Below are 23,472 nucleotides of genomic sequence, written 5' to 3' on the forward strand. Positions count from 1 at the left end.
CGCGTCGTTTCTCTTCGTCTTCATTCTGACCGTTGTCATCCATATCCGGGCCAAGACTCAGGGCCTCTGCGACTCGACAATATTGGCATGCAAGTGGGCAAGAGAAACGTGCGAAAAGGAGAACTCCCGTCTGACATATCATGGCAGGTCTCACATTGTGGATCGCGAGCAAAGCCGCCGCCTTCCTCTTCTTGATCGAGCGCGCCTATATCATCTCATGGCCCATCACTCCAAGACACAAGACTCCAGACTACGTCCTGAGCTACATTGTGATCTTTTCAGCGTACTTTACTGTCACGGTGCTGTCGATTAAATTGTAGGCACCCTCATTCTGTGGCATCTGCCATGCTCTTTCCTTGGGCGGGTTAACTAACAACTTCAATAGCCGCGTAGCATTCGTGCTAGAGCCTGCGGACATCTGTATCATCGGCATACAGATGTATGCACTCATACCGCTTTTGCTGGTGGAGGTACTCTCCTACGTACGACCCCACGATGCCCAAGCTGGTAGCATGACTTTGCTGATGATCTGCCTAGCTCTACTTGACAATTCGATTCTTGATACCGCTTGTGATGGTACATTTTGGAGGTCAAGGCCTGCTCGTACCATTACGAAAAGTGGTAATACGAACATGCATCGGAACAGTGATTGCAATGTTGTCAACCGCTGCCGTCAAAATCTCCTTGACATTATTCAATGGAGAGCCTGCTTGGCTCTGTTGCATGACTTGCAAGATAGATGGTATGGTCACATACTCCCGTCCTTCCTCATCCTCCTTTTGGTCGAAAGAACAAAAAAGGAGAAACCAATCCGCTGACTCCAATCCTTCCTTGCTAGCACTCATCGCATGCACTACTCTTCACTGGATCACCAAACCCGAAGCTACAGAAGGGGGCGAAAACGGCACCCCGCAGACTTTGGGCGTCGGCTTTGATGAAAACGACAAAGAAAGCGGCGTGGTTGTGGAAACTTCCCAAGTCTCGGACAACCAAAGAGCGGCTTCCAACTCTACGACTTTGGTGTGAGAGAGAGAGACTGAATGACTGACTGACTGACTGCAAGATGTCACAACGGATCTATGCGGATTTATATATCCGTATCATGGCGCAAATTTTGCACAAGAAAGAAAAAGAATTGAAAAGTAAAAAAGTCCACGGCATCTCTGCCTACATTCATTTACACGACGAGTCTTTATGTACCTACTTACATTACCCTACCTGATGTCTTCAACATCTAAAAAAAAAACAACGAAAGTTTCAATCCTCCGTTATCTGTGAATTTTAAATCCTCTTCCTTCTAGAACGAACATATTATAAAACTGCAAGCAACCAAACCAGAACAACAACAAAATTAATAATACACAACAGTTTACCAAGTCCCCATCCCCCGCAACATCCCCCGTGAATACCTACAGGTCTTTTTGAGAAAGAAGAACAAGAAACAAAAGAGGAAAGGAACTTGGAAAAGTATACCTAGAAAGTGCTACTTACTCGGTGGGTCGTGTGTGTGTGTGTGTGTGTGTGTGATATGGGAATACGAAAAGAAAAGGAAGGGAGAGAGGGGAAAGAAGAAGAAAAAGAAAAAATAAAATAAAACGAAAACGAAAACGAGAACCGTTCAATAGAAGAGAGGAGAAGAAACGGAAACATGTTCAATATCGATCGATCATTTTGTTAAAGTTTTATTTTGTTTTTGTCGTTACTCTGTATAATTCTAGCGCTGAACAGCAGCTCATAAAGGTCATGTGTATATACAATTGGGGTCTCTTCCCCTCGCTAAGTTCTGCAATCAATGCGCGCTAACTTCTTTAACACATCTATTTCTTCCGTCTACTTTGTAAGTGGTGTTGGGCAGCCCAGATTGGCAAAGTTCGTGCCAGAAAGTTTGGTGAGCGCGAAAGAGAGGGCTTCAGTGGTAGGAGTGATGAGGCCATTGAGGTATGACGGGACGGATTGCGTGGCGAGCTGGTAGAGCAGACAAGAAGTGGTTCTGGCATCGAGACCTGGTGAGATGGTTCCGTTCTGGATCGCTCCGAATGTGATGACATCGAACTTTCCGTCGGCGGTGTTGCCGCCGAATTGCACGGGGTGGAGCAGGTACATTGAGAGAATCTGCTCCGTAACCTTGCCGTTGTCGTATGGATCGACACGGTTCGTCCAATCAGCAGGGAGCTGCTCGGCGTTGTTGAATGAGTAAGTGCCATCGCTGTTCTTCTGAGCACCGAAGAAAGAGGAGATAGTGGCATAGTCTGGCGTGTAGTTGTTGGTGCCAGATGGCATGAGCTCGTACAAGAACGAAGCAGCACCAAACAGCAGCAAGCTGAGAGGACCAAAGTAGAAGTTGGGGTTCTCTGCCTGAGACGCGTGCCAGCGATCGTAGCGGTACTTGGCCAGGTTCTCCAGGTTGTACAAACCACCAGTGGTTTCGGTCATCTGCTGGAAGAGTGTGCCATTGAACTGGTAGTTGTTACCGTTGCTGGTGAAGTAGTCGTTTCGGGTGAGCGATGAATCGGCCTCGAACTTGTTGTGGCCGGCGAGACCAGGCTCGCTGCCCGTGAGTATCGGTGAGATCGATGTTCGTGACGTGGCATCACAACCGATGGAGAGCTTCTCGGTAACAAGGTCACCGTCGGTCAAGGTGAGACCAAGAAGAGCGAGGAGATTCGCCAGATCGTAGCCAACATTGTAGATGTTCTGTTGGGCGTCGACGAGCTCGTTAAATGTGACGACACCATCGTGCGAAATGAAGTTGTGGTTGGCAGCGACGTTCAAGCCCGGGCAAGGGCCTCGAATGTCGGTCTTTGGATTGGGTGCAACGAAAGCGTGGGCTGTATCGCCTGGGGCTGGGACTTGGTATCCACCCTTGCCGTTACCTGGCTTCCCGTCCTTTGCATTGTTGTAAGGGTACTGCGAAGTGACCGGAGCGGCAGGAACGTGGTTGGCGTTGAATGGACATGTAGCCTCCGCACCACCGCCAGTGCCGACTTGTTGTCGCCGAATTCGTCGTCGCTCGGCGTGAATGGCAGAGCTATCGACGCCAGAAACGTCCATGACAAAGGGGAAAGCATATGCGCTCGTGATGAGCGACGCGGCAATGATGCTCTTCATGATGATCGGTGTCCTTGGGGTGAGAAGACTGCGATGTGAGGGAGGTTGAGGATGAAGATGAAGAGCAACAGTTGCAGTATGGATCATCCGCATCTCTTATACTCGTCGTCGAAGATGTTGATCCTCCGAGGCACCTCCACACAAACCCTGGATTTCCCCATAGTGGAGCCTCTGAGTTCAGCGGCGCGTGACTGCGAACCACAAACACAGGAGGAGAGGAGGTGGTAGCAGGAGTAATGGCAGATGATGGCCGTTCAGTGCTGCAGCACGGGGACGTGAGGTCATGCTGGGCAGTATTCATTTGCATTGTGAGCCTTTTGATTGGTCGAGCGCGAAAAACGAACCAGCCAAGGCGATGAGGAGCGAGGCCGATTTCCAGAATTCTGTACGAGCCGTGACCAATTGTGGGGTGATGAACTGATCACTGCTAAGCCGGCAGCAGCTAGGGTGCTACAGTGGTCCCAAAAGTAACTGGGAAAGACCCACATGGCGATGTCAATCAGGAAAGATCGTCGTTAGTCTTAAAATTAAGCCTCTCCAAATATCCCAAAGCTTCCTCCAAGCCTCGGCGTTGGCGAAAAGGTGGCGTTTCTTGCTGTTTCGCCCGTCGGGGGCAGACCACTCTGGTGGCCCGCGTGACTTCGCGGGCGCTGGAAGTTTACTCAAATCCGCCAGGCCAGACTCGATATGCTGCCAGGCTCGATGTGCTGAACCACAGTTGCCTGCCAGCTTCGGTGAAATAAATCATGCCATCCATGCAGACGAATGTGCCACTCTGTACGCCTCCAGCGGCCTGTGACCTTCCTCGAAAAGATATGGGCGGTGGCAAAATCACTGAAGCTGCCTGGTTATGATTGGGTCGTTCGCGTTGTTGTGCAGATCTCATCAGGCACTAGAATAAGCTCAAATGGGGCTTGATGCTTCAACTTGCTTGACGTTGTGGCGCTCCACGCCATGAATGCGTTGTTGCTGGGGGCGTGCCACTGGTCAGCCAGGATCGGGTCCAGCCCACAAAGTCCGTGCTAGATGATAGAAAAGTAGGTAGGCATGAGTAGTAGGAGGTAGAGGTACTGTCGATCAGCACAACTACACGAGGGTAGCGGTTACATGTCGAGGCGCACTACTTCCACGTGAAGCCAAGAAAGGAAGGAGCAGTGCACAGCGTCTGCAAAATACTGCTTGCCACTCGGCAAGGCTTGCTGTATCGAAAAAGCAAACGGGATGTACGATAATAGCATGCCGAAAGTTATATTGGTTTTGGTATGCCCACAGCACGCCGTGGGGAAGCTTCAATCGACTCTTCAGCATCTCTCGAAGACACGGTAGAGGCCTTTGAGGTTTGCCACTTCGACGGTGCCCTTCAGTAGGCTAGCGGTGGCGACCAGCCTCGCTTTGAACGCGGGGAATAGCACATTTTCCACCGCGCGACGCACGTGGCGACGTCTCTCAGCCATGTCTTCAGCTTCTGTCTGTCCCTCCTGTGGTGCTGGAGGTAATGCTTCTGGAGCGTAGAAGCTAGCAAGTTCTCGAAGAAGGCTCTGGAAGCACCCCTTCTCGTCTGACCAGTCCACGTGTGGTCCTAGCCGGAGTAGGAAGTTGGGAAGTTTAGCCATACACGGCATGTAGCCCTTCATCAGAAGTGGTATGGCCAGGAGATTGCCTTCTGGTGAGACCTCAAGTGCAAAGTATTCGAAAAGCATGTCTTTGCGGGAGATGAGCTGCTGCGTCACTGCAGCAGCAACCTTGTCCCAGTCCACGTCCGTATTGTCTGATTCTGTCGCTGCTCTGGCCTGCTGCACTGCAATCTGGATCAAGTCTTGTAGTGCTAGCGGTGGGTTGAACCGAATACTTCCATAGTTACCAAAGTCCGTCAATGCAAGCTGGTAGAAATATTCCGCGGCAGTCATTCCATAATCCACGAGAAAGAGCTTGACCCCGCCCTGGATCGCGGCGATGCGTTTCGTCTCGTCAGCAATGCCAACGAATGTGTGGTTGGCGTAAGTGTCGGTCAGCTCGTTGTGCATGTTTTCCCTGACCGAGGCACGAAGGTCCTTGATCGTAGTCAAGCGACAAATCGTTGCCTCCTTGTCAGTATATTCATACTCGATGTCATCCGAGACGGGTTCATGAGATGGCAACTCTTGGTGCTGAGCCTGCGGTAGCATAGCCGTGATTTTCCTACTCTTCGCATCTGTTCTGACCAAGTTGTTCTCATATGGTTTCCTTGAACTGCCAGTCTGCCTCGTGGGCGGGCGCTGAGATGTTGCTGCTGCGGATGCGCCTGGCAATGGGTTCGTCTTCGAGATACTTGGCGTTCCCGCTCCAACGAGCAGGCTCTGCGTCATGAACGTCCTGCTGGTGTCGACTTTGCCCAATCGTGTACGGATTTCCTCGCAAACAAGCTCAATGATCTCGTCTTCATTGAGGAAGTTGACTTCACGTTTGGTCGGATGCACGTTTACATCGACTCGTGCTGGGTCGATATCGAGACTGAGGTAAATGAAAGGCTTTCCTCCCTTCGGCAAAAACACCGAATATGTCTGCTCGATGGCTTTCTTGATGGCAGACGAGTCGACAGATCGATGGTTGATGAAAAGCAACATGGTTGTCTTCTTTCCATTGTAGTTGGCGTTGCTGACTAGTCCAGCAGCTCTGAAGCCATACTGGTCACTCGAGATCTGGAAGTCTATAAGCTCATTCGCCGCATTGCTGTTCTGTGTGAGACGGATCCGGTCGCGAATGTTGGCATTGGCTGGAACGGCAACACCTGCACCAGCTTCGCCGTGCTTCTTGCACGAGAAGGCTACACCTTGACAATGCACTGCATATTTGCCGACGACCTCCGCAATCTTTGCGTACTCTTCACTCGCAGATCGGAAGGCGCGGCGGCGAGTCGGCACATTGTAGAAGAGATCTTCGACAGAAATTTGCGTACCTTGTCTTCCAGCGCAGGGTTTGGGATCTTCGGACTGTCCCGGCTTTGCTGGAGTGAGCTTTCCGCCAGCATAGTGTGCTTTCCAAGCACAGCTGGAATCGTACGTCTTCGTGGTCACCGCAAGATGCGCAATATGGCTTATGCTGGCCAGAGCCTCGCCTCGGAAGCCATATGTTCCAATGGCCTGGAGATCTTCGAATGACTTGAGCTTCGATGTGGTGAATCTCTCGCAAAGTATGGGCAAGTCGTCCTTGCTGATGCCACACCCATTGTCAGTGATTTGCAACAGCTTCAGGCCGCCTTCCTTGACCAGGATCTCGAGACTGGTGGAACCAGCGTCCACTGCATTCTCGATCAATTCTTTGAGAGCGTGGACGGGTGCAACGATGATCTCTCCGGCTGCGATCTTGTTGACAACGTCTTGTTCAAGGGCACGAATGCGGCGCGGGGCTTGCATCTCATCCGCCTTACGTTTGGTCCCTCGTGGAGGCGAAGACGACTTCGATGCGTCCATTTCGTGTTAGACCAGTGCCAACGCGATTACAGCAGCTGGTACGGTATGGGAGTGCGATAGTGGTGGCGACGAAAGACAACCTGGAAACGCGTCTCGGGTCAGTGGCTGCCTTCCGCACGGCGCGCGCCGTGGCGGCTTGGCGTTGCCGAGGAGACTTCATCGTTCTTGCATTTTCTGTTTATAAAGTCACATGGAGGATGGACTGGCTTGTTTTACAACGGTAAGGTATTGTGTCTCCTCTCAAGTACTGAAAACAGTGGTTTGCTGTATATCATATCTACGTGAAGGAGGTGTGCCGTGTCATGACGTCTGCGTCGCTAGAATGTAGACCTGAGGCCTGTCGTACTTTTAATGACCAAGCCCAACAGATGTCGCAAATCACTATGGCAGCGCGCGATCCCTGCCACAGAGCGTAAACGCTTCATGTGCTACCTGGACCGCCGAGTAACGCAAATCTTCGAACAATGCTGGGGCCTATCTCGTCGTAATCGGCCTTCGTATGACAGTAGCTGCGGAACTCTGGGGTTGATCCGAGTAAGGAGCCACCGAACCAGGGGCCGTGTCGTTGCCTTTTGTGTGTGATGACTTGCACGTCTAGACCTCCAGACTTTGCTGCATTGCCTGCGCGCGCTTCTGACGAAGCAATCCGTGCGTCCACCAGGTGCTTGATATCTCGTTGCAACCTCCGTCCAAACTGGTTGTAAAGTGTAGAGCCTCCAGATAGCACAATGTTCTTGTATAGACCTCTTCGTACATCGATCGGCGATGTTTGAATGACTGTGTCGACGATATTTGGCAAAGGCGTAAGGAAGTCGGAGCTGTAGATTTCGGGATTGAAAAAGATCTCGGGAGCCAAGAAGCGCTCGTATCCAACATCCACTGTCACACTGCGTCCGTTCAGGTGTCGAACGACATACTGCTTGAACCGATCATCGGGCTCGCGATCGTATCTTTGGAACTCCTTCACGATGTCTGGGCACACGTAGCAGAACTCCTCCTTGATCTTCTCGGCAGTCTTCAAGCTGCTGTCTGGTTCTCCTCGGTCTCGCAGCAATGATTGCACAAAGTACGTGATGTCTCGTCCAGCAATAGGAATGGACTTTATCGAACTTCCAATCACATATCCTTCGGCAACTGGGATGACGTGCGTGACACCCTCGCCAGAGTCAATCACGGTTCCTGTCAATGATCGATCCTGCACTTTCGATGATGTCCAGGACGCGGCCAGAGCAAGGACAGCCTGCACAGCGATATATAGACCGGCGCAGTTGAATGATTCGAACATGATCTCGGCGGTGTTCTCGCGATTCTCAGGCGGGTTGAGAGGCGGTTCGGTAAGGAGGAAGTAGTGGTCTTCCGGTTCGACTCGGAGGTACTTGAAGATGCTATTCGACCAGAAGCGCTCCATGTGGTCCTGCACGATGGGTTAGACAATCTTCGATAGTCTCACGCATGTCCTCCCTACCCAATTCTCAATCTGACCATGCCGTATGGGGTAGTGTATGCCATAGCCTGTTCCACGCAGTCAATACATGTCCCCCCGATACTACCAGGAACGATGCATACCAGGTCCAGCCGACGCGGCGAGTGCTTCATCGCCGATGAAGAAGTCCAAGTCCTCTGTCCCCCTCTTGCCGGACAAATGTCCTGTTGGTCCCGCGCCTCCGGTCAAGAACGAGGGCTTATTTGCAACAGCAGGTCGGCCAGAGCCCGAGCTGCCACCTGCTTGACCGGCCGCTTTGGTGGCAATGGCGGTCGGAAAGACGAACGAAGGAGAGTCGTTGCCGGCGAAGCCTAGTTTCGAGTAGCCAGTGCCGCTGGGGCATAGTTAGCGGTGTTGAGCGTAGTAAGGCACGAGGCATTGGCGCAAGCATACTTGTCCATGACAACAGCAGGAGTTTGCGTCGCCATAGTGGCGGTATTGCTTTCGGTAGCCGCCTGCAGTGCTGATGAGAGAGCGTAAGTATGTCGTGTCTAGTGGTCGCGTCGGTAAGGTAGGTTTGTGCCTGCCTGCTTGCCTGCCTGCCTGCCTGTCTGCCAGCTTGCTGACAGTTACGCAACTACAGGTGCGGGAAGCGCCGAGAGAGTGTTTCTGGAAGGCGGGGCGCCAAGACTTTCTCATGGAGACCAGACATCACGCTTCCTCTGCCCTCTTCTTACCTCCTAGGAGATACTGCATCACACAGCCGCCCTGGATGGCCATTGAAAGGTCCATCAGCCGCATCCACGTAGCAGACTGATCGAGAGACGTTACACGTGCATTACTACCTTGTACCTACCTGCCTAAGGTATCTACAGTAGGTGGACCTCGCTGACACGTGCAAGCCGACGTGAAGCGAAGGCGCGACCTGCTGCGACCAGAACCACCTACCTACTACCTAAAGCAGCAAGCGAGAAAGATCGCTCTTTCCTTGTTGTCCGTCGGTGGGACCTGAGGAAGAAACAGCCTCCCCTCAGACGTGCGCGGGTCGAGGCTCTGTGTGCCACCTCAATTTCCATTTCCATTTCCATTCCCACCTCAACTTCACTTCACCTTCACTCTCCCTCTCTGCTGTGCCTCCTCGACTGACATTGCTCCATCCAGCACTGCGCTCAGCTTGCACATTCTTCCGGGCCTCGCCCTCTAGCAGACACAAGTCGCTCGTTTCATCGCCAACTTTTTTCCCGTGCTGCAATCTCCTACTAAGTCTCGCGACCTCTACAGACCTACGAGAAGCTGCTGGACAGGACTGGCGCGCGAGTCTGCGTCTCCGTCGATATACGATAGCCTCAACGTCGGCCAGGATTAAGCAGAGAACATCAACCATGTTGTCGAAGGCCAGGCCAGGGCGCCACAAGACAGATATCGCCTGCATCTTCGTGCATGCTGGAGCCGGTTATCACAGCAAGGATAACGAGCTACACCATCTGCAGGCATGTGAGGAGTATGTGAGACTTTCGGTGGTATGGGGTGGATTCACAATGGCTGACATGGAATAGTGCGTGCAAAACAGCTATGCGGCTTATGCAGAGTGGCGGCACTGCGGTCGATGCTGTCGAAATCGCCATTCGTGTTCTCGAGGACCGGGAAATCACCAATGCAGGTTTCGGCAGCAATTTGGGTTACGATGGCGTGGTAGAGTGTGACGCTATCGTGGTAGATCATTTCGGCAGGAGTGGAGCTGCTGGTGCTGTTGCTCGTGAGTCCTCGCCAGACACAACGTAGCAAGCGAGAGCTGACCATCACCTGCAGAGATCAAAAATCCAATCTCGCTCGCGCGACAAGTCCTCGATCATTCCACGCAATCTCTGTCTCTGCGACGTGTCCCACCAAACCTATTGGTCGGCGAAGGCGCGAGGCAGTTTGCGGATGCGCATGGCATGCCCATCATGCCCCACGATTATCTTATCTCACCTTTCGCTAGACATCGATGGCAAAAGTGGCGAGGAGACCTCAACAAGGTTGATCGGCACAAGGCCCGTGATCATTTGAGCACCTACAATACTCTTTCCACGGGCTCGCAAGCTGAAATTTTCCGCCACCAAGTCGAATATACTACTGACTCTGAACAACAACGCCAGGCCCACGAAAAGCGCGAGTTGGCCTTGATAGAATCGCTGTACAACGATGCACAGCCTATTTCACCTCCGCCGTCAGATCTTCGGGAAGAGTCCCTCTCTTCGAGGGGACCATCGACGTCCAGCGTGTCGTTCAGCGAAGCTGCAGGAACGCCTGACACCACGCCTGACGACTCGGACTCGCATCCAGACACTTACAGCGATCCGCAAGGTCCGCCTGTCCCATTCAAAAACTTGGTCAAACGCCCATTGACTCACGGCTCCTCGAAGCCGGTTGCCACTCACTCACATCGAGCGAGTATGCATGATGGCTTCGGCATACTTGACGACGAAAACGTGATGGATGTTTACACAGAGTACGGCGAGGGTGAAGGCCAAGTGCTACCTAGTTCCCACCGGCCCCGATCAGATTCTCGGCGTCTATCTTCTGCTTCGGACTCTGATGACACCGCGCGACTTGGCACTGACGGCCACCAAACCCCATCTTCTGGGTCAGGAACATCTCGCACGACGGCACGGCCTTGTCCGCCACAGACACATAGCACTGGTGCTTGTTGCACTGAGCCTGTACAAAACCTACAGCCCGGATCGAATCTACCTAGCAAGGAAGCTCTAGCAGACGAAGCACCCAAAGTCATCCGCATACAAGAAGCCTCCAGTCCGGTTCCGTCTCCAGCTAAAGTCGCTGGAACACGAGAGGCTTCGAGTCCAATGTCATCACCAGGACCAGCCAAAGTTGCTAACGCCCCGGGCAAGATACCTGGGCCGGGCCCCAACAATGGCGAGGATCACATAACAGACACGGTTGGGGCTATTGCCATTGACATGTACGGCAACATCGCGTGTGGAGCCTCTTCCGGCGGTATTGGTATGAAGCATCGAGGTCGCGTTGGGCCAGCTGCGCTCATCGGCATCGGCGCTACCGTTGTGCCTGTCGAGGACGATGACGAGGAAAAGACCACAGTCGCCACCGTTACTTCCGGCACTGGCGAACAGATGTCTACCACCATGGCGTCTTCGGTTTGCAGCGATCGCATTTACCACTCCCATAAGAAGACCAAGAAAGGCACATTTGAGGAATGCATCGAGGAGAGCGCCATAAGAAGCTTCATCGAAAAGGACTTCATGGGCCATCCCAGCGTAAAATACTCTGATTCGAATAGTGCCATTGGAATGTTGAGCGTGAAGAGAACCAGGGATGGTGCATGGTTGTACTTCGGGCACAATACTAACAGTTTCGCTTTGGCGAGTATGCACTCTGACGAGAGAATGCCAGTCTGCACCATGAGTCGCAGCAACGGACACGGGACCATCGCGCAGGGGGGTCGTCCGATTAGATGGCGGCGCAGTAGCATGAAATCATGATTAAAGCAATCCGAGGTGAGCCTAGCAGAGAGTATGACCTGCGCTTTTTGAGAGGCTCGAGAGGAGACCTCGTTGCTTATAAATTCGGACCTGAGTGTTCGACGAAAGCTCCGCGCAGACGAAGATGGTTTTCCGCTTTGCTATTCTTTGCAATACCTGGACCTCTACAATAGAGCGCTGAAATCTACTCCCGACATCTTCCACCATCTGTTCGAATTGTTAGACTCTCGTCTGGCAGACTGTGAGAAGTACGCAATCCCTGGTTGGTGTCGTTGCTTAGCATTCCTGCTTTGGGAAATGCCTGCGAAAGCGTGGCATTGATGTTCCGAGGACATAGTAACTGTAACATGTTCTCACCTCAGGCGAAGTTGGTGACTGCTGTCTGTGGTCGGTTGCATGGCCTCGCCCCGGACTTGTAGGCTTTTCCAGAACAGCAAAGCAAGCCCAAATCTGACTGACCTGCAGGTTTCGTTCAGAAATGCTACCAAGTACATACAGGGACTTACCGACTTTCATCGTGAAACCCAGGTTGGGCCCACAGCCCCCGGGGGAGTTACTTCTTCCAGTGTCGAGGGGATTGCCGTGTTGCTAAAGTCATTTCAGAAGATGTTCTCGGGATACATTGTTGTCTGGGTCCAACTAGTTACATTAGCAGGTCCGATCTGGAACTCAGGAAGGGTCAGGTATATGAACACGGACGGCTTCAATAGATACCTACCAGGTACATACCTGGGCACACAAAACTCCTAACTCTATCAGTTTGCCAAAGAACGTCAAGGTAGGTAGGTGAGGCAGGTAAGGTACATGAATCATATCAAGCGGAGAGATCTTATTTTTTTTTTTCTTTTGTTTTGATAACATGTGAGTGAGGAAGGAACACCATCCAGAAATAAATCGTACATACAGCGCACCTGACAATCAATACTTTACCTTACCTTACCTTACCTAGCTAAACAGTAACTTGTTGCCCACCTTGCCTAACAAGAACAACAAAATTGTCAAAAATGAAAATGAAAATAACAAAACGCCATCAATCACCGCCACGAGCACTTCAGGCGGCTCTATCAATTTCCACTCTTCCAGTGCCCTCTCGGTTTCGAGGGGTCTCACGCCACTGTCTTAGCCTCCTGCTTGCCGCCATTGGCAACAGCAAGATTGTGATGAAGTTCTTTCGTCAGCTCACTGACGCCATTGGGCTCGGGTTTCTTTTTCGCGATTTCCGCGCCATTCGTGACCTTTTCCGTCAAACCCTTTCTCACGCGAGCGACGCTGTCGACAATCACTGCATCGATACCCCAGTCCGCTTGGAGGTTGCTCTTCGCCGGGTCGTTGTTCGCAGTTCCGTAACTGACACACACCAACTCGGACGACTGCACCACGCTGATGAGACGTGGGCATAGCACAAATGGATCTGCGGCACTGACGATGCCGAGCAAGTTCCAGCGCGAGGCGAAGCGGATGGCTTCTTGTAGAGAAGACGCTCTGATGTCACCCACGGGAGCGACTCCAGCGTCCGTGAGGAACAGCACTGGTATCGAAGGTTGCTTAAATGTCAATAGTAAACAGAGATCCGGATGGAAGGAGCTGAAGACGATGTTGCGCTTCTTCCGCCTGTCGTATACCATTTTGAGCACAGTATCCACGAAGAGGTTGAGTTCCACAGCATAGGTATCCATTTCTTCCTCAACGGACTCGAAGAGCATGGGATACTTCATCTCGATGTTGAAGCCAACATCTTCCGGTAAGGTGCGGAACATCTCTTCCAGTGTTGTGAATTGTGACTGGATCACGTCACCGCGGCGATTGCCCTTGAATCCTTTCGTCTTAAAGTCTCGAGTATGCTTGAGGCGATCATTCGTCTTATCCTCGATGATGGGAGCGCCCACAGAGTACGAACGCTGTGCACGACGCATATCGCCGTTCCTGTCGCTCCGCCCGTTGGTAGTGGGAGGCGAAGATGGTCGCGAGGTCATTGGCGTATCACTCAGAGCAAGAAACTGCTCCAGGGTGAGGGTGTGCACGGGCACATCCGCGCCAGTCTCGCTGACGATGAAATCGTGGTAGATGACTGGCACATGGTCTTTCGTCATCTGTACATCGAATTCGACATAGGATGCTCCCAAGTTGGCAGCAGTGATGAAGGACTGAATGGTGTTCTCGCCCAACTGCAGCGACGTCTTTGCGGAGACATTTTTGCCAAGTCCACGATGCCCGATGACCATGGTGGATGACTTGGTCCAGTACGTTTTCTCCTCACTGATGTTCAGGTTCGGATGTTGGAACGGCGAGATGACCAGAAAGTTGAAGTTGATCGCCCCAATCACATCGAAATCTTGCCCGGCCAGCAGAGGAATGCTAAGATCGGTTTGAAGCGTGACACGCTTGCTGCCCACGCCAGGCTTGATGCTCGACAACAAGGCTGCAGCACGAGCGATGCGCTTCTCACTCGAACCCGCATACGTGGGCACAAGGTCGAAGAACAGCTTCACCTTGGACGGGTCCTTGGCTTTAAAGACGATCGGGGTTGTGCTGATCTCCTCGTGTATGGGAAGATCAATGACCGTTTCCTCGCCGGTCGCGCCTTGCGCTGTCACTACCAAGGACAGAGCAGTATCCAGTTGGGTGGCATGAGCATCGGCAATGGCGATGTCTTCGAGGCTGATCGGCTTCAGGTCCTTGTTCTCATCAAGCGTGCCCAAACTGACGAGAATCATGGACTCATCTGTGAGATATCGATGGCCGAAAGACTTGACCGGCTCAGGAATGCGGGACTTGGCGTCTTCCTTGGGTACGCCATTCGATCGCCGCTCTTCCAACGTGGAACAAACAGCATTGGGTGGCGACCCCGAAACCTGTCCGTTCAACTCCGGGCTCGCATGAAGTTCTGGTGACGGGCTGTATTGATGCAAGTAGCGAGCAATGTCAATGTGTCCTCGCAACGCTGCATGCTCCATGGGCGTCCAGCTCGAGTAGTCTTTCTTGTTGATGTCGGCACCGGCTTTGTGCAGAAGCTGGACAACACCCATATGACCATTAACACACGCAATGTGAATTGGTGTCCATCCAAAGTCTTTGTCGGGCAGTTCGATATTGATGCGGTGTTTTCCCTCAGTTGCGGCGAGCAAGGCTTCTGCACAGTCTTCATGTCCGTTCCTAGCAGCGATGTGAAGTGCGGTGTCGCCTTGCTCGTTCTGGAAGTTCACGTCTACTCCAGCTTCGACCAATAGCTTGACAATTTTGTGAAAGTTCGATTTCGTCGCCAATGCGAGAGACGTGCCGCTTTTCTCGACGTGCTTATTCGTCAATCGTGCATCGGTGAAGGCGCTCCAATCGTCCGACATCAGGAGTGCTCTGGTCGTCCGATAATGTCCACCGATGACAGCGAGGTGCAATGGGGCGTATCCTTCTTCATCTTGCCACTCTTCTGAGTCAATGCCTTGCGACACCTCGAACAGATGCCAATCCTGCAAGTGCTTCATGAGCATCTCAGTGGCAAACACCAGACCATACTGCGCAGCATAGTGCAAAGGGGTGCGGCCATAGGTGTCTTTGGAAAGCACACTCTGTCGCTGCTGTTGGCTGAGGTGGTCGAGAATGAAAGCCAGAAGTCGTTCTATGCTGTCGTCTGGGAAGGGCTCTCGCTCGGGATCACGCTCCTCTACCTTGAACTGTCCTGGAAGACGCGAAGGTGGTTCGGCAGGATTGATGTAGTTGGAGTTCTTGGCGATCTCATGGAAGCCGCCGGAGTGTTCCGATGCTCGAGTACGACCTGTTGCAATGACCACTCTGTGCAGACAATTGCGCTTGTTGATATCGTCGTCCGCGTCGATCGAAGGCACTTTACTCAACAACGACTTGATGCACTTCAGTGACTTGTGGGAGATTGCTCGTTGCAGCAGATCGAGGTAGAGTCCCTTGAGTGAGTCGCCCGTGGCGCTGGGCACATGGGTCTCAGTCAACTTGAAGAGCTCAGCGGTGTCGTCTTGTGTGATAGCAGTCTCCATAGCATCCAACGCGGCGGAGGAGATTTTGAGTGACGCTCGGGAGCCCATGCGATGTATCGACCCCGAGCTGCCCGAGTGCACCGATCCATCGTCGGGCACCACCTTGATTGCAGTCAGAGCCATCAGCCAGTCATTGATGCTACGCATGTCCAGATTGAGCTTATTCCTTGTTGCAAAGGCCTTGGGGTCGACCTTGGTGGACAAGTATCGGCTCTGGTGTCTCGAGGACTCAATCTTTTTGTCCAGCTTCTTCGTGATCTTAACGAAAGCTGTCCGGTTGACGCCTCCATACCAGTTCAGGTTGCGGCATCTTGCACGGAGCTCGAGCAAAGTGCTTGTCAAATCCTGTATATCCTCCTGTTCCATGCCATCTTTGAGCTTCGAGGCCACGCCATATCGGTCGTACAAGAGTCGTAGGCGTCGCGAGATCTCGGCATATTTGCGGTTGTAGAAGGTGTCGATATCCTCCAGTTGGCGATCAAGAGTAAAGAAGAACTCTGTCGCACGGGTTAGGTTATCTAATGTGCCTCGTAGGCTTGCTCACCGTCGTCTACCAGCAAGATCCGGCTCCCCACTCTGTGCCTCCGCCACCTTCGCCGCCTTGATGAGCTTCTTCAATGCCTTGTAGTCGATGTATGCGGAAGCCCATTCCGGCACCTGCTGGCGAGGTAGCTGCTGCCCAAACTTCATCCTTGGATATGCTCGTAGACCTCTCTGGCTACAAGAGCTCAAGAATCAGCGTCTGCGGCCGTCAGAGGGAGCAGCAATGGATTCGGTCAAGAGAGCTATGGCGACGCAGCAATGCATACAATATGCGCGCGCGCAAGTCACCGCTCGAGAAGAAGAGGTGTGTGCTAAGGCGGCACGGGCAGCGACAAAGGAATTGATGTCTCCTTGAGTCAGGGTCAACGGCTAGGAAGTCGAAAGCGGCATTATGGTGTGCGCACGCATGGGAGCATGATGCTGCATGATCACTCTCTCGGAGGAATTTTTGGAGTGGCACATCGTGTCCAAAAGCCTTTCGCTCATTCGCTCCTCACTACGTAAGCACGTCCATGCTTCCATGCCATGCGTCGTTCCGATGGTACCGAAGTATCCCATCATTCATCACCAAAGTTCTCTCATTTGACACAGCGGTTCACAGCAACGACAAGCAGGGCGGTGAGAGGGACGAATAGCTGTACTACATGTACCTCGTACCTATAGCTGGGCTGTATGAGTGAACCTAACCAAGGGTCTTGGGTAGGATTTAGGTTACTGTAGCCACTGTAGAGGCGTGTGCGGACCCGGCCCTCGAGCACAAAGAAGATGGAGAGCACAATGCCAAAATATGAGCTCGCTGACAGTGGGAAGGCTGTGGGCAATCATATTGTGCGTGCACGAAAACGTGGGATGTCCAAAGGCCAATGCCATTTGTACCATAAAGATGGTTCTAGATCGACATGGTTGGATTGCTATTTCCAGTGCGAAAGCCAGTGCCTGAAACCAACCACGTCGTCCATCCCACTTTCCAGGTTGATGCCAGAACGAGAGACGTCGCACTCGTCACCTGTCTGTGTTCCTCAATTCTTCAGTCTGGCATTCGGACGAAATCTAGCGTCAGGTATGCAATAGAGGAGGCACCTCCTACCTTGTTCGGAGCACGCTAACACATGGAGAACATAAGTGAAGGACCATGACTTGGACCACCGGGGCCCGGAAGACAGCGACCGGTGAGTTATGTCATAGGTCTTATAGATGTGAGACATTGATTCTGAATTTGTGTTCTGCCTCAGGACAGCTCGTGCGCTTGGCTTCCATCATCCATAGGAGTGAGGGTACCTGTACCTCCTAGTCTGCCATAGGAGCACTGGACTAACCTCTTTTTCTTCCTCGATAGATCCGACGGTATCCAGAACGGGCAATGGAAAGCAGTTGAGTCGAGTCTCGGACAAACCTCGCAGGACGGATTCGAAGCGTCACTTGTATCTTCTCTGACCCAGACTCTCTGCGGCAAGTGATTTCTCCAGGCTGAACAGTCCGCCAAAAGAGTCTCGTGGTCCACGTTGCTGCGGGGACAGACATGAGAATCGAGCGATCGACCTGCCTTCTGGGAAAGAGCTGCATACCACAAGCATTGACTTTATGCTATGCGTTTGCAATGGCCGAGATAACCAGGTTCACAGCGGTACACCTTCTACCACCGTGTGGAGTATATGCATGTCTGTCCAATAGCAGAATTGATCTTCTTGGAAACCTGCGTTCCCGAACTCTGGCATCTGGTATCGCGTCTGTTCTGATTCCCATCAACGCGTCACGCTTTACACCTCCCTCTTGCTGGTGAGGTAGATCGGAGAAAGTCAGGACAGAAGTCAGCGCGTCCCAAAAGCCTCTGCATCGAATGGTCATCAATACGGTTGCAGTGGTGACTCGGCCAGCACGACCTGACAGTCTAGACCTGCGCCATCATCACAATGTCCCAGCGCTTCGAAACCTCCGCTCCTGCATGCATATCACACCCCAAACCTGATTGTGGTGCATGTTGATGAAGAGAACCAGAGACCATTCCCTTGAACTTCTGGGACGGCAACGGACGTGGTACCGAGAGCAAGGACCGAGGACCCAGCGCGAGTGCACGTCCGAGACGGCCCGTTCCACCTGACATAGGCTCGGCCGAGATACCTGGACCGTAGTCACACATACAGCCTCCCGTTGCGAGTCAAGTGAAGTCCAAGTACTGCATGGCTGAGTACCTATTCTATCCATCCCAAGCTATTGATCGCAAGAGCGTGCCACCACAAAATCCATAGTCACACCCTGCCGCCTTCTAGAGGCATCTTTAGAACACTCGATGGAAAACCCTGGCCCCTCTACAGCTTCGCCACCAACCTTACCTTGCGGTAACATGCATGGATCCATCAAACCGTACCCAAACTATCAAAAAGCCACATGTATTCCGTGCAGACTGCAGAGTAAGCCTACTTCCACGAAATCCAGCGGGAGTTCTTGCCCGCCCCCGCCGGCCAAGGATCCGATGCAAAGGCTCAGGAAGAGGAGGAGGAGGAGACAGGTAGTGGATATATGAACCCTAAATTCCCATTTCGACTAATATACTCCTCACTCGTCAAACCCGCAGCTGCATAATGCACAGCATCAGCAGCATTACTATGCTAGGAGGTAGAACCTAGCCGTAATATGTATCTCCCAACAACGGTAGCGAGGGAGTTTCTAGAAAAAAACGTGGCAATTGAAGTTCAGCCCCCCCTCCGAAGGAGCGAGCCAAGAACACGGGAATCAATCATACCATTACAGAAAAAGCAAACTCTCCCATCAAATGCAATTTCTCGTGTATTTGGGAAAGGGAGAAGGAAAAAGACGGATAGATACCATACCTACCGGAGATCCTTTCAACACGTAGCTACGCTACGTATGTATACCCCTCATCACAGTGTGCTTTTTAGGAGATAGGCTGTTTGTGGCTGTTTCTTTCACTTTTCTGGTTTATTCTGGCGCTAGAACCATTCTACTCAAACTCTAATGCAATTTCTATAATCAGTCTAGATCTGGTATTAAGTAGTTTTGAACTTTGGGCGAGGGCTGGAGACTAGATGGATAGAGATGGATGGAGATGGATGGAAGGATGTCTATACGGGATGATATCATTCCACAACAGACAGATACAGTATGTATACATGTATACTGTAAGGTGGCTACAGCTACAGCGCGCTGTATACCATCCATACCTAGCTCGTAACTTCAATATTAGGTACCTGTAGGTAGGTAGATAGCTAAGGTATAGGTATAGGTGCATCAAGTTCTTAATAAAAAGAGACATGATCCATACCACCACCACATAACAAACCACCCTACGCATCCGACCAATCCATACGTATCTTTTATGGCCTCTCTCCCGCAATACACCCGCCAGTCCGCCTCCAACCCGGACAAGCAGGCAACCCGGACAGTCCACCGAGACCGAGACCAGACCAGCATCGAGACTAAACTAAAAAACCAAAACCAAAACCAAAACCAAACCAAACCAAAAAGTGAAACATACCAAAATAGTAAAGCAGGTAAATAGTCTTCTGAGCAAAAAGAGAATGAAAGAAAAGAAAAGAATGGATAAAGTAGAAAGATAGATAGAAAAACAAAAGCCCGATTCCCGTAGTCCTGGTCCAGACTCCGTGTATATGAAACATGGAAAAAGGTAAGCCACAAACGCCATCATCATTAGCGAGGAGATATATGGCTGGACTCGGGTCCGAAGCGAGGGATGTAGAAGCGAGGAAGGAGGTTGGAGGAGGGGAGGGAGGGGAGGTGCAAGTGACGACGAAGACGTGATCCTCAACAACAGGATGTCATAGAGTGCACAGGTTGTCACGACCAGCGTATGTATGATTTGCGATGAATGATATGCGCGCGATACCCTAAATGAACGGAATGGTATGGTATGCTGTGGTACATACGTGTAGTATATACCACAGGCTTTTTGCGTCGTAAGGATAAGGGTATGCTGTGGATCTATCTCAAATGCAATGGAATGCAATGCTTGCCATTTCCATTTTTCCTTCTTCTTCTCAATAAAGTGATGTTTTCCTGTCGGTTCTTTATTTCCCCCAAAGCCTAATTCTTCAATCGAAAAGAATCCCACCAATTAAATCACGATCGATTCGGTAGGAAGAAAGCACAAGTTGGTATCGTGAATGAGCATCGAAAGAATCGCATGAAAAATGCAAGAGCCAAAAGTAGAACCAAACTCATAACAATGTTCTTCTTATCCTGAAGCAGTAACGCCAGAAGATTGGCCGTAGTTATAGGACGCGATTCTGGCAGCGAGAGATCGCATCACTTCGGGGTCGTGTTGTGGAGGCGTTCTTTTGGGCCTGCAAGGAAGATATTATCAGTATTGATCGTCGTGGCACAGTGGTAAGAATAGAAGGGAATGACTTACGGTTCACGATGACAATGCTGGCATCGTTCGTGCCCGCACTGGTAGCAACGGACACCTTCGATGAAAAGAGTCGAACAGTTCTCACAAGTATATCGCACCCGCTGACGAGGTTTTCGATACACTCGCTTGACGGTTCTGACCATAGGTACATCATCCTCTGACGATGTGAGTGAAGCGCTATGAGATTGCTTGTGGACTCTTGGCCGTGAGTCGGCTCTCCACATGGTCTGGATGCCTGTTCGAGGTCGGGCGTACATGGTGAACTCAAAGTCCTTTGGCAGTGGCTCGGTCGTGTACTCGGAGCTTTCATCCAGTAGCAATGGACCAGTAAGCATCTCTGGAGCACTCTCGGGAGCAGGGACTGCTGGCTCAATGGCCGGCACTTTGGCACAAGTTTCCGTCGATGCAACAGCAGCAGCGGTTGCCTTGGCAGCTTCATCTGCCTGCATTGACTTTCGAGAGCGATCTGACAACTCCTTCACTCTTCGCGGTGGATCTCTTGCACAGACTCGACATCGCTGGTGCCCACATTGCAGACACGTCTTTTCCACGCCGAATTTCCTTTGACACTCGTGACATGTGTAATGGACTCGTAGTCGGATTGGCTTTTCCACACGTCGTATCTTGTTTGGTGGTTCCTGATGCGGCTGGAAGCCTCGGAGCTCATAGTGGAACCCATGCTGAGCGAACAGTTCTCGCGCCTTCTCTGTCGACAGACCAGACCGTCCCATTCTCATCGGTAATAATGGCTCCACGGTTTCGTCGTCGTCACTGTTATCCACTTCGATTGTATTGCGCATAGCAGCAAGAGACACCACCGGAGCTTCTACCGCTCTTATAGGTCCTACATCCTCTATGACGCTGCCCGGAATGTCGTTTCTTTCGGCCCCGACACTTGCACTGCTTGTAGGCTCCACTATCCTCACGGCCGCTACATTCCTGACCTCGGCGCTCGAAGATGCTGTCGGGCTCCTGATGCCGCTACTCCGTCGGTTCATTACAGCCCGCACACTTTGTAGTGCCCTCCTCGCCAGACTCCCTCTCCTCCGTTCCCGATCTGCCATGGAGGGTGGAGTTGATGCGTCTTCGGTCATGATAGAGAGAGGTGTGGGCGCAGTGGTGTAGCAGGAATCGAGGGCAGGTGGCGTGATGTGGGAGGAAACGAGCGAATGGGCCGGTGGAATGAATGGAGGTAGAAGGGAAGCGAGGTGCGTTTGCGATCAGCGACGGCGGCAGTGATGAGCACGACGACAGCAAGCGCTAGGTCGTTCTATCGCATCGTTGACGCAACTCTGTCGCAGGTTCCGAGTCAGGCAGAGGTGGTGGTGCGGAGTCGAGTGGACTCCGAGTCGGGATGGGGGATGACAATGGTCGGCGGTTGTTCAGTTGTGGGAGTGAGCCAAGTGGGTGGATTTGGGCCCAGTGGACGAGAAGGAATCAGCGGACCAGACGGGCGGGTCGCGCAGTTGTGTCTCCACTGTGATTATGTGATAACGGTTTGACGGGACGGGAGGATCCAGCTCGTGGGTCTGGTCTCCGGACGGCGGACGAAAGAATGGAATTGGCAGCAGCGCCAAACTTTAGCCTCTCGGGCGCACAGACGTCCCTTCTCTTCGGTAACGACCCTACTAGTTTCTCCCGCTATCCCGTCTTTCCTCTTTCTCTTTCTCTCTCTCTCTCTCTCTTTCTCTCTCTCTCTCTCTCTGTCATCATCTTTCTGTCTCTCTCCTCTCTCTCCACAACTCGACTGACTCGCCCCGTCTCGCCTCGCCTCGCCTCACCTTGCCTTCCGTTTCCACTCGCGCACCTCTCGACAGTACATCACTACCATGTCTCCGACCTTCACCACCACCACCACCACCACCAACACCTACTAGTATAGCGCAGCGTCTACCGGAGCCTACCACAGCAGTAGAAGCAGAAACAGACCATCAGCATTCTCACGGGTAGAAGTACAATAATACTGTAGTGAAAACACAAAACGTCCACCATCTCCCATCACCTGCATTACTGCATAAACACCAAATCGCTCAACCATGCACAAGGGCAAAAGTACCTCTCTCTTCCCGGAATGCGGGAAAGTCTGATTTCCATAAAACAAACCCCCCGATCCAGTTCTGCCGTCCACTCAGCTGGGACTGGACAGTGGAGGTGAGAGGTCCCTTGTCCCTTGACCGTTGAATAGGTACATGTAGTCATGTATACATGAAGTGGAAGGGATCAAGCCTGTGCCCACAAGCGACGATCGCATACCGCGCTCTCGGATCACACAGCGAAAGAAAAACACAACCCCCCCCCGTCCCGCTCCCCCCCACTCCCCTCTATCCAAAAAACCGCTATGGTTTCAAAACAGGCAGGGTCAAGTAACTCTAAAGCTTACATACGAAAATACGGATTATGTACATATATCCATGGGGAGACTCATCACGTTTTCCCCAGACTAGGTATATATGCACTCTATCGTAATCAAAATCTAACAAGCGAGAAAAAGTTATATATATGAAGAAAAGGTCGTTCTTTGATTGGATCTAGTGAAGTGGAACTAAACGATACCTAGGGCAAGGCAAAATAGGCTAGCCTGCCTTACTAGGGTACAAGCTACTACAGTATACCAATACATTATACTAGGAGGTAATATAAATCGCACGCGAGCGACTTTTTGATCTTGTTCCCCCGATAAGCGCCTTTTTCCTAATGTTCGTAGTCTCGTTGGTGTCGTAGATCAGGTAGATAGTACTTAAAACCTTAAAATCCTACCTACCTAGCTAGGTACCTATATGTATCGAGGAAGCAAATGAAAACAGACAAACCAGTGACCGGTATACAGACAGACAGACAGACAGCTGAAAGCTCAAGTAGAAACAACACAATCGCGATATCGCTACAGAAGTAGAACCGGAGTGTTTCGAACAAACAGGTAAGGTAGGTTGCCTAATAAACATACCTCAAGGTAGATACATACCTAAGATACATACCTAGGTAGGTACAGTAAGTTAATGAATACGATATCGCAACGAGAAACCCCGTCGATTCCGATTCTCCTGCTCTATCGCAGCCT

General features: G+C 51.7%; 6 protein-coding genes across 6 annotated transcripts; 2 read left to right on the forward strand and 4 right to left on the reverse strand.

Moving 5' to 3' along the window:
- Positions 1 to 140: 140 nt before the first annotated feature.
- On the forward strand, positions 141 to 1,144 carry SEPMUDRAFT_72488 (uncharacterized protein; the record flags this gene model as incomplete). The annotated part of the gene is made up of 4 exons (XM_016909994.1): positions 141 to 316; positions 386 to 482; positions 538 to 742; positions 839 to 1,144. The coding sequence occupies 4 exons, from the start codon at positions 141 to 143 to the stop codon at positions 1,024 to 1,026; spliced, it is 666 nt and encodes a 221-aa protein (XP_016757745.1). The 3' UTR covers positions 1,027 to 1,144.
- A 551-nt stretch (positions 1,145 to 1,695) lies between these two features.
- On the reverse strand, positions 1,696 to 4,338 carry SEPMUDRAFT_128244 (Cloroperoxidase). Its single transcript, XM_016902205.1, has one exon. The coding sequence runs from the start codon at positions 3,106 to 3,108 to the stop codon at positions 1,831 to 1,833; it is 1,278 nt and encodes a 425-aa protein (XP_016757746.1). The 5' UTR covers positions 3,109 to 4,338; the 3' UTR covers positions 1,696 to 1,830.
- Positions 4,339 to 4,409: 71 nt separating this feature from the next.
- Positions 4,410 to 6,557, reverse strand: SEPMUDRAFT_72493 (DNA mismatch repair protein MutL; the record flags this gene model as incomplete). The annotated part of the gene is made up of 1 exon (XM_016909995.1): positions 4,410 to 6,557. The coding sequence occupies one exon, from the start codon at positions 6,555 to 6,557 to the stop codon at positions 4,410 to 4,412; it is 2,148 nt and encodes a 715-aa protein (XP_016757747.1).
- Positions 6,558 to 6,794: 237 nt separating this feature from the next.
- SEPMUDRAFT_151578 (Actin/actin-like protein) lies at positions 6,795 to 8,568 on the reverse strand. The gene is made up of 4 exons (XM_016906904.1): positions 8,434 to 8,568; positions 8,124 to 8,374; positions 8,023 to 8,069; positions 6,795 to 7,971 (listed from the first exon to the last, which is right to left on the reverse strand). Exons 1-4 carry the CDS (start codon positions 8,466 to 8,468, stop codon positions 6,979 to 6,981), a joined length of 1,326 nt encoding a protein of 441 aa, XP_016757748.1. The 5' UTR covers positions 8,469 to 8,568; the 3' UTR covers positions 6,795 to 6,978.
- Positions 8,569 to 9,362: 794 nt separating this feature from the next.
- SEPMUDRAFT_135978 (N-terminal nucleophile aminohydrolase) lies at positions 9,363 to 11,480 on the forward strand (the record flags this gene model as incomplete). Its single annotated transcript, XM_016902746.1, has 3 exons — positions 9,363 to 9,481; positions 9,537 to 9,736; positions 9,790 to 11,480. 3 exons carry the CDS (start codon positions 9,363 to 9,365, stop codon positions 11,478 to 11,480), a joined length of 2,010 nt encoding a protein of 669 aa, XP_016757749.1.
- An 8,438-nt stretch (positions 11,481 to 19,918) lies between these two features.
- SEPMUDRAFT_151581 (uncharacterized protein) lies at positions 19,919 to 21,647 on the reverse strand. The gene is made up of 2 exons (XM_016906905.1): positions 20,415 to 21,647; positions 19,919 to 20,346 (listed from the first exon to the last, which is right to left on the reverse strand). Exons 1-2 carry the CDS (start codon positions 21,506 to 21,508, stop codon positions 20,238 to 20,240), a joined length of 1,203 nt encoding a protein of 400 aa, XP_016757750.1. The 5' UTR covers positions 21,509 to 21,647; the 3' UTR covers positions 19,919 to 20,237.
- Positions 21,648 to 23,472: the final 1,825 nt, after the last annotated feature.

The sequence above is a fragment of the Sphaerulina musiva genome (assembly GCF_000320565.1).
Source record: "Sphaerulina musiva SO2202 unplaced genomic scaffold SEPMUscaffold_10, whole genome shotgun sequence".
NCBI classification, from domain to species: domain Eukaryota; kingdom Fungi; phylum Ascomycota; class Dothideomycetes; order Mycosphaerellales; family Mycosphaerellaceae; genus Sphaerulina; species Sphaerulina musiva.

Bases quoted from the DNA above. Each gene is read 5' to 3' on its own strand.
- SEPMUDRAFT_151581 (XM_016906905.1), bottom strand. From the start codon at position 21,508: ATGACCGAAGACGCATCAACTCCACCCTCCATGGCAGATCGGGAACGG. The intron at 20,347-20,414 runs GTAAGTCATTCC...TCTTCCTTGCAG, and splicing joins CAGCATTGTCATCGTGAACC to GCCCAAAAGAACGCCTCCAC.
- SEPMUDRAFT_128244 (XM_016902205.1), bottom strand. From the start codon at position 3,108: ATGAAGAGCATCATTGCCGCGTCGCTCATCACGAGCGCATATGCTTTC.
- SEPMUDRAFT_151578 (XM_016906904.1), bottom strand. From the start codon at position 8,468: ATGGCGACGCAAACTCCTGCTGTTGTCATGGACAA. The intron at 8,375-8,433 runs GTATGCTTGCGC...ACTATGCCCCAG, and splicing joins CCTGCTGTTGTCATGGACAA to CGGCACTGGCTACTCGAAAC. The intron at 8,070-8,123 runs GTATGCATCGTT...TGCGTGGAACAG, and splicing joins CGCCGCGTCGGCTGGACCTG to GCTATGGCATACACTACCCC.